The 9,711-nt window shown below is 50.4% G+C and overlaps 1 protein-coding gene and 1 pseudogene across 1 annotated transcript; both read left to right on the forward strand.

Moving 5' to 3' along the window:
- Positions 1-5,065: 5,065 nt before the first annotated feature.
- Positions 5,066-6,043, forward strand: LOC142768290 (uncharacterized). The gene has a single exon (XM_075870250.1). It carries the CDS (start codon positions 5,066-5,068, stop codon positions 6,041-6,043), a length of 978 nt encoding a protein of 325 aa, XP_075726365.1.
- Positions 6,044-8,683: 2,640 nt separating this feature from the next.
- On the forward strand, positions 8,684-9,365 carry LOC119165078 (uncharacterized; annotated as a pseudogene).
- Positions 9,366-9,711: the final 346 nt, after the last annotated feature.

The following is a 9,711-nucleotide window of genomic DNA, read 5'->3' on the forward strand; positions in this document are numbered from 1 at the left end:
TAATAGCAGGTATCAAGACACTCGCTTTTGGGTCTCGGGGCCTGGCGTCAGAAACCTAGAAAATCTAAATGGTGATGGCCGCCTTTATCGCCCTCATGATCTTCGACATCCCGAAGTGGCAGAAGAACCGCTTGTACTTTTGATTATTAGAACATACTTCGTCACGGGCTTCTTTTATCCCCGTTTCGTCTGTGGTGGAGAGGTGGAAAATTATGGGTCTTGTGAGTGAAGTTAGACACGCAACTTTCTGAGACACTGATGCAAAAGTTATTTTAATAGCCTTTCGGAATAACAATGGGCAAATAGAAAACTAACATGTTACGAATAGGCAAATGCAAAACCTATGTGTTAGCAATTGGCAAAAAAAAAAAGGATTAGACCGATATAACACCGAAAGGCTGATACCAAACCAAGAGAGAAATACAGTTCCAAGTGGTGTATAGAGAATCAATAAACGAACAGTCTCGCGTCAATAAAATGTGCTATTTCTTTTTCTTTGTTGGAATCTTGACTGAGTTCATTACGGAGGGATAGATGGACTAGCCTTTGGTTGGAGTGAATGCATGTGGGTACATGTGTGAATACATTTCCCACTCGTGCTGTTTAAAATATACCATAATGGAACGCCGTCAAAACTAAGTGTGTAGGTGATTGCTCGATTTAGTTTATTTGGGTTAGGCTGATCGCAGTGGTCGTTGGTTGTATGTCGTTGCTTATTCAAGAACGATGAGAAGCCTACGCACTTAGACTACACTCGGCAGCAACGTAGCCATTGTGTTGAACCGCAACACGGCGCACAGCCGGTGCTTGGCGTCAATGGAAACCTGTATGCAAGCGCCCAATAAACTTGGACGACGCCAGAGCCCATATAGCTGCTGCAAAGAGCCATCCTAAGGAGTTGTTCGTTTGACTTTGGTTGAGTCTTAATGTCAGATTCACACAGCGAGGCGTATTCCTTGCTTGTTCCGAGAGTATAGTGCAGCTATTGCTCTAAAATGCAGAAACCTTCATAAAGCTTTATTCTTGGGGTGAGAAATAATTATAATAAAAAGCATTAAATACCATATGCACAGACACGAGCTTCCAAACTAGAGCCAACTCTGGGGCTCCCACTTCTTGAGAATGTCGCGGGAATAGCGGTAACTGATTTTCCAGAAACAGGGACTTTATATTTGGCAGACGGTTCCAGAGAAATCAATTGCGAATGTTAAGCGCATAATAAGTAGATGATTATTTGTTCAAAAGCGAAGCTAGAGCGCCGTGTGATCCTTGTACCCACCTTAACATAGCACGTGAAGTAAACCGTCGTGTTTAGTTATCATTAAAGCATGCCATCTTCAGCCCAACGTCTCATCTAAAGCACAACCTGAGAATAACTAGATTTGCACGTGCATTAACTCCCTTCGGGTGTTTTTGCCGCTCAGATGTGCATGTAAAAATTTAAAAAAATGTTCCAATGTACTACATGAAAGCACGAGTTTTACTACGTTAGAGTTTCAAATCTGCTGTATATTTATGCGACAACGGCCATAGAGCTCTGCATGAATGTGGCAAAAAGAGCATCTAAAGTTTCCATAGATAGCTCATACCACGCAATGTGTTCGTCTGCGACAAAGACGGTGCAAGGTGAAAGCGAAGTTAGGGTGTAGAAAAGTATATGAACTTGTTCTAACTCCGCGTTTCAGCATGTAATAGAAGCCGAAGTGAAGAGTTCTGATAGTAATGTCAATACTTTGTGGCGAAACGGGTCGGCGCCGCTTCTGCATCTGCGCGTCGCGGTGATGCCTCCAAACACGCGTGCCAGCTTTAAGAACACTCTCGCCCGAAATAAGCAAGAAAACTGTGTGTGTGCCCTGATTCAGGGGCAGTCGTCGTAGAACCTTCAGTGCGGAAACATTAAAGTTATGTTATCCCACATCTGGTGACTCGGAAAACGAACGTACCGCACCACCATGGCTGACGAGAAAACCCTTGCTGCCCTTCAACAACAAGTACAACAACTGCAACAACAACTGCAGGCCCAGCAGCAAGTGATCCAGAACCAAGAGCAGCAGCTCCGGGAACAGCAGCAGCGCAATGAAAATGAAGCACTCTCGTCCGCTGACCATGCACCACCCCACTTGGGTCACGCCCCCAAAACTTCGCTCCAGCGGTCCCTGCCACCTCGGGCGCCTCCATTGCTGCGGCCGCCGTTTTGGGTAGAGACGCGTGACGTGTGGTTCGCTCAAGTCGAGGCTCAGTTTTCCACGGCACACACCACCCAAGACCGGACGCGTTATGACTACGTCGTCGCCCATGTAGACTCTCGCTATGAGGCTGAGGTTCACGATATACTTGTGAATCCCCCCGTTGATGACCGTTAGCTACATCTGAAGAGGGAACTGATCCAGTGGCTTTCACCTTCACAAGACGAGAAGGTGCGTCACCTACTTCAGTACGAGGAACTCGGTGACCACAAGCCATCGCAGCTCCTGCGTTACATGTGTGACCTCTTGGGCAGCACCCCGGTCGACGACTCCCTCCTCCGTATCATCTGGCTTCAGCGTCTACCCTCACATGCGCAGGCCATCCTCCAGGTGCAGCCGAATCTGCCCCTGGACCAGCTCTCTCACATCGCTAATCAAACTGTCGAGATTTCGTTGCCAGCATCGCCTCTCACCATCAATGCCGTTGACACCCGTTTGTCCAGCAGCGAGCTCGCGCGCCGTGTCGACGAAATCACCCGTGAGCTGGACTCAATTCAAAGGCGCCTGGATCGGAGCCCAAAGCTGCGTCCACAAAAACGCTCCCAAAGCCAAAACAACGCCGCTTTATCGCACGGAAATGATAACGGCCCCTGTTACAACCATCGCCGCTTTGAGACAAATCCCGGATATGTCAACCACCTTGCTCAGCTGGACGTCAGGGAAACTTCAACGGCAGCCCATAGAGGCGGCCGCAACCTGACAACTTAGAGGTCGTCGCATATTCGTCACCAACCAAGTCACAAAGCGGCGGCTCCTCGTCGACTGTAGCTCCGACATCTGTTGCTTTCCCCGAACCTGCCTGCGTGACAAGCGTCCTTTCACGTCCTCTGAGCTTAGCGCGGCGAACCATTTGACCATCAAGACCTACGGCTCGCTCCGCCTTAACATCAACTTCAAAAACCTGCGTCTAGATTTTCAATTGAATTTCGTCATCGCCGACGTCGCAGAGCTGATCATCGGGTCCGACTTCTTGGCGTACTGCAATCTTCTACCTGACTGCCGATATGACCGACTTATCGACGCTACAACAGGCCTTTTCACGTCGGGCCAACGTGCGACCACCCAACAGCCTAACGTTAAGGCACTCACCATTGGGAACTAGTCGCCATACCACGACATTCTCGCAGATATTCCCGACCTGACTCGCCCTAGTGGGCGTCCGCGAGAGGTGCGCCACTCAACCGTGCACTACATTCGTACTACTCCCGGCCCCCCGGTCTCATGCTGTGCCCGTAGGCTAGCTTCGGATCGCCTATGAATCGCGCAGGCCGAATTCGAAGCCATGTTCCACGAAGGTACTGCCCGCCGCTCGGAGGGACCTTACGCCTCACCGCATCATCTGGTACCAAAGAAGACGAATGGCTGGCGCCGCTGCGGAGATTATCGCACCCTCAACGCCTGCACCGTTCCCGACAGGTACCCCGTCCGTCATATACAGGACTTTGCACACCGCTTAGACGGCAGCACTATTTTCTCACTGGTGGACCTGATAAAGGCCTACACACAAATTCCTGTAAACCCGGATGATGTCCCAAAGACCGCAATTATCACGCCTTTCGGCCTATTCGAATTCTCTTTCATGAGTTTTGGTCTCCGCAACGCGGGGCAAACATTTCAACGCTTCATCGACGACGTCGTCCGCGGCCTGGACTTCTGTTTTGTCTACCTATAGACGACATCTTGATCTTCTCCCGCAACGAAACGGAACATCGCCAACACCTTCGTCAAGTGTTCCAGCGTCTCGACGAACACGGCTTACTCATAAACGTTCAGAAGAGCACGCTCGGCGCCCGCGTCGGCCCGTTTCTTGGCCATGAAACCTCTTCAGAAGGAACTAGACCCTTGCCTTACCACATCCTGGCACTGCAAAATTACGCGCTGCCTGCCATAGCGAAAGACCTCCACCGTTTTCTGGGCATGTTCAACATATACAGGTGCTTCGTGCCTAAAGCAGCCACATATCAGGGCCCTCTTCATGATGCGTTGGCCGGCCAACGCGGCAACCATCCTGTCACTTGGACCCCAGCCTTAACGCAAGCGTTGGAAGATTGCAAAACTGCCCTCTGCAACGCTATGCTGCTCTTCCATCCCAAGCCAGAGGCGCTCCTGGGTCTTTTCACAGACGCCTCTAGCACCGCCGTTGGAGCCTCTCTCATGCAGCGTGTGGGAAAAAACTGGCGCCCCTTGGCATTCTTCCGGAAGAAACTCTCTTCCCCGAAGCCACCCCTGCCTTCCGGCAGCATCGGCGATGCAACCTCGCCCCCTGCGGAGACGACCTGGCTAGCCTACTACAGAGAGCTCCTTGCCATCTACGAAGCAGTTCAACACTTTCGCCACATTCTTGAGGCACAGCACTGCACCATATACATCGACCATAAACCTATCACGCCTTCTCCCAACTCCGCGAAGAACTTCCACCGGCCCAGCAGAACCAGCTGTCCTTCATCGCTAAATTCACCACAGATATCCTCCACATCAGCGGAAAGGAAAACGTGGTCGCCGACGCACTCTCTCGCGTCTCGGCTGTCGAGCTACCAACCGTTAAAACCGACGTCCTCGCCGAAGCTCAGAAAATGGACACCAAACTCCAGCAGCTCCTCGAGAATGGCCCTTCCCTTCAATTTAAAAAAGTTACCATCCTCGGGTCAATGGACTCTCTCTGTGACATATCAACAGGGCGAGTGAGACCATACGTCCCTTCTTTGCACCGCCAAAGCTTCTTCAACTAGTTCCACAACCTCAGTAATCCCGGCATCCGAGCTTTTACACGCCTCGTGACTAACCGGTACGCATGGCCCTGTCACGACGGGACTGCCACAATGCAACGGGACTGCCGCACCTTGGCACGCACATGCATTCAATGCCAGCGCACCAAAATCACCCGGCACGTCACGTCGCCACTCGGAGGATTCCCCCTCCCGACGGAACGGTTCGAGCACGTCCACATCGACATAATTGGCCCCCTCCCACCTGCCGGCCCTTACCGCTATTGCCTCACCGCCATCGATCGTTATGCTCGTTGGCCCAAGGTGAGGCCGCTCGAAAGGATCACCGCAGAAGACGTCGCATCAGCCTTCTTCTCCGGCTGGGTTTCACGCTTCGGCACTCCTCGTCGAATCACCACCGATCGAGGAAGGCAATTCGAATCTTATCTCTTCAGGCTCCTTGGGCTCTCTACCGGGTTCGAGTGTTCACGGACAACTAGCTACCACCCTTGCGCCAACGGAATGATTGAACGGTTTCACCGGCAGTTCAAGGCAGCCATCATATCCCACCCTCACTCAACCTGGCTCGAAGCTCTCCCCGCCGTCACTCTCGGTCTGCGCGCCACTTTCAAGCCAGACATTCAAGCCACGCCCGCGGAACTCGTCTATGGGGAGCTGCTTCGCCTACCTGAAGAACTTCTCTCCGCTCCGACCTCTGATGTAACCAGCTCGGATCTTGCAGACTTCGTCGCTCGACTCCGTCGGACAATGGGCGCCCTGCGCCCCTCACCAGCGGCTCGCCACACCAAGCCGACCTCGTTCGTGTTCAAGGACCTGGCAACATGCTCGCATGCCTTCCACCGCGATGACACCGTACGCACACCTTTCCAGCCGCCTTACTCCGGACTTCACAAAGTCATCTGTCGCGACAACAAAACATTCACCCTGCAAATCAGTGGAAAGGATATACGCGTTTCCATCGACCGCCTAAAGCCATCATACATCCTTTCCCAAAAGCCTACCAACCCCCACACGCCTCCCGTACCCCCACACGCCTCCCGTAATTCGCCGACAACAGCCCGCAACGCCTAGGCTCGCACCTTACACCACTCGCCTTGGACGCCAGTTGCGGGTCCCCAAACCTCTTCAACCCTAATGGATCCTATCTGCGTTGGGGGGCGGTGTGGCGAAACGGGTCGGTGCCGCTTCTGTGCCTGCGCGTCGTGGCGATGCCTCCAAACACGGGCGCCAGCGATGAGAACACTCTCGCCCAAAATAAGCAAGAAAACTGTGTGTGTGCCCCGATTCAGGGGCAGTCGCTGTAGAACCTTCAGTGCGGAAACATTAAAGTTATGTTATCCCACACTTCGAATAGAACAATTGGTATTGCGGATACTGTATCGAAAAGAGAACATGTGTGGCTGTATCAACTTGATTCTGGAGAAGTTTCTTTTTTATAAAAGGTTTCTAAATAGACCAGCAAGAAAATATGAAATTGTAAGTCGAGGTTCTCTTCCTTCATATTTAGAGCAGCCAATTTCACAATGTTCATTAAAGTTTTCATATCCAATTGATTTAGCAGGAACGGAAATATTTCTATTTACGTGTACCATACTTCTCAACAGGAAAAAAACCTTGCACTTATTGGATGCCACACGCGTGCCGGTCAATTGAAGCTTTGATGCTTAAACGACTGATTAGCTAGAATTTTATGGAGTGCATTTCATTGTAGTATTCATGCTTAATATATGCATTATGACCTCTATAGAGCGTATGACTGTGCGAGAATAGTGTGTGCAAGGCAGCCAGTGTCTCTATCATTCGATTGCCTCGCATATCTTCTCGAACCTGAACTGCGTTATAGTCCTTTCACTTTGCACACGGATGATAACCAGCGTGCACGTGGAGGAACAATAACGCACGAAGTAACGTTCAACGCCTCGGTGCATTGGTGTACAGAGTTTCATGAACTGTCCTGTACCTCACAGCTGTTGGGAAGCCCTCGGAGTTGTTCCACTTGCAGCCAAGCTCTGTGACGGCCTTCAAGAACCGGCGTTTCGCTTCGGGTTTCACAGGAATTAAAGGACTCTTCGCGTTGGAGACCATGCCTCACAACGCGAAAAAGCTTTCTTCATTCACCCCGATGGTTCTCTTGAAATTTTGTCACGTAATGCGCCCGCTGATCTCATATTTGGTTGTTGTTGCTGTTAGTGATGATGATGATAATGACCTCTGATGGACGGCGCTCAGCCACAGAGGAAAGTGGGCCAACAACCGGGCGGCAGGATACTTAAATGAAACTAAAATGAAAATGAAGCCAATCTGAATAGTAGTTTAGAAATAATACTACCAACAAACAAAAATGTTTGCCGAGCAAGCCGTGAAACCTTGTCCACATCTTCCTCTACATTTCATCAGCTCCGCAGCCGCATGCGTTGCAGAAAATTAGTAGAATATGAACATTCGCACATTCCCGGTATGACTTTTCATTTAGTTTATCGTTCGAGAGCAGTCCGCGGCACGAAACCATTCTTTCTTATTTAAGTGAATAGGGAACAACCAGGGTCTTATGGCCAGCTCAGCTGAAGAGTAGTGGGATGTACGGTATTAAGACCACGAAACCCTCCCTTCCCCCCCGAACCCATCAAACAGAAACTTAACAAGTCATACTTAACAATGCCCTGCCATGGAGGACTACAGGGTGTAACAACGGGCATTTTTGTATACAGCCTCCACCTGTATACAGCCCCCGAGGCCGGGTTTCAATCCCGCCAAATGGGGGTCGAGCAGCGCAATGAAGGAGACCACTTGGCAGCAGCGGTTGCGGCGGAAAGAACGGCGTAAACGAACACTGTCTCTTCTTCTGTTTCGCAGGCTGCTGGCATTCGTCAGATACCGTGCGCATTTTTCGTCGTCCATATGCACATCGCCGTCGGTGCGAAGGAGAGGTAACAAGCTCCGCTGCGCCTGCGCCCAACTACCCTGCGATGAATTCTACCGCACCTGCGCCGTACAGCCACTGGGCTTCTTAAAGGGAGGACCAAGCCATCACCGAGACCACTTGGCAGCAGCGGTTGCGGCGGAAAGAACGGCGTAAACGAACACGGTCTCTTCTTCTGTTTCGCAGGCTGTTGGCATTTGTCAGATACCGTGCGCATTTTTCGTCGTCCATATGCACATCGCCGTCGGTGCGAAGGAGAGGTAACAAGCTCCGCTGCGCCTGTGCCCAACTACCCTGCGATGAATTCTACCGCACCTGCGCCGTACAGCCACTGGGCTTCTTAAAGGGAGGACCAAGCCATCACCGAGACCACTTGGCAGCAGCGGTTGCGGCAGAAAGAACGGCGTAAACGAACACGGTCTCTTCTTCTGTTTCGCAGGTTGGTGCTGTTTCTATGCCCGCTGTAAATTTGGTTGTGCCGCAACTACTGCTGCTATCTGGTGCTGCTGTGTAAACTACTGTTCTCCTTTGTCGCTTTGTGCAACTATGCCCCGAGATGGAACATGTTCTGTGTGCGATAAGCCGTTCACTGGGGACGTCGTATGGATTGAATGTAGCGACTGTTGTCAAGCATTTCACGCCGGCAAATGTGCTGTAATTTCTGAAGCAACTATCAAGTCCAAAGGGCAGGCATACTGCGATGCATGGCGCTGCCCTACCTGTAGACGGTCGAGGTTGCTAGCAGCATCAGCTGAATCAAAAGAACCGGGCAGTGAGGCCGACATGCAAGATGTCCGAATTTGGATGAAAGCTATTAACGACAAGCTGGATAATTTAGTACTGCTCAAAGAAACAGTTGAGAGCATTGACGACGCGGTGCAATACTTGAGTGAGAAATACGACGAAATACTAAAAAAAAACGGAACAAAACGAGCGTGACGTCAAGGACCTTAAGCGCAGATTTGAAAAGGTTGAGATGCGGGACCAAGAAGTAGCTGAAGTGCAGGCAGAAGTAGATAATCTTAAGTGGAGGAGCCGCAGACTCAACCTAGAATTCCATGGAATACAGGAAACGGAAGATGAAAACTTGCTAGAAGCGATCAATGCAATGGCAATTAAACACCAGTTCCCGCCACTCGCAGAAAGTGATGTGGTTGCCATTCATCGGCTTCCGCCCAGAAAAGATAAGACGCCGGTCGTTATCTGTCGTTTTGCGAAGCAAGCGGACCGAGATTTCTGGTGGAAAAACAGAAAGAAACTGAGCAGCCTAAATGAGCACTTCTTCTTGACGGAAAACCTCACCAAAAGAGCGCGTGCGCTGTTGTTTGAGACAAAGCACTGGGCTAAAGAAGCGAACTTCAAGTATGCATGGCACTCAAACGGGAAAGCTCTAGTGCGTAAAGCTCATGGGGAGAAAGCCATACGCATCGCAAATGCTAGTGATCTAAACAAACTAAGCTAAAGAAAGAAGAAATGATCGGCTCAACATGGCTTGCGTAGAAAACGATTCTTATGTGCTTCCGGAAGCGTTTTCGCAGAGTTTAGGAAATTTCTATTCAAAGTCGTTTAAATGTTTTCACTTGAATGTGCAATCGGTAAATAATAAACAGTCCGACCTTAGCCTTTTTTTCGAACAATTAAATCATGTATTCGACGTCATAATGTTAACTGAAACATGGTCAACAGATGAAGCCAGCGTGTTTCGCTTGCCCTTGTACAATACGTTCTACCTTAATCGAATTTCCGGTCGTGGCGGTGGCGTATGTATTCTAGTGAAAAAAGTCCTTGACTGTGACCTAATTCAAAATTTCACCCACTC

This window comes from Rhipicephalus microplus, chromosome 8, assembly GCF_043290135.1.
Source record: "Rhipicephalus microplus isolate Deutch F79 chromosome 8, USDA_Rmic, whole genome shotgun sequence".
In the NCBI taxonomy this organism is placed as follows: Eukaryota; Metazoa; Arthropoda; class Arachnida; order Ixodida; family Ixodidae; genus Rhipicephalus; species Rhipicephalus microplus.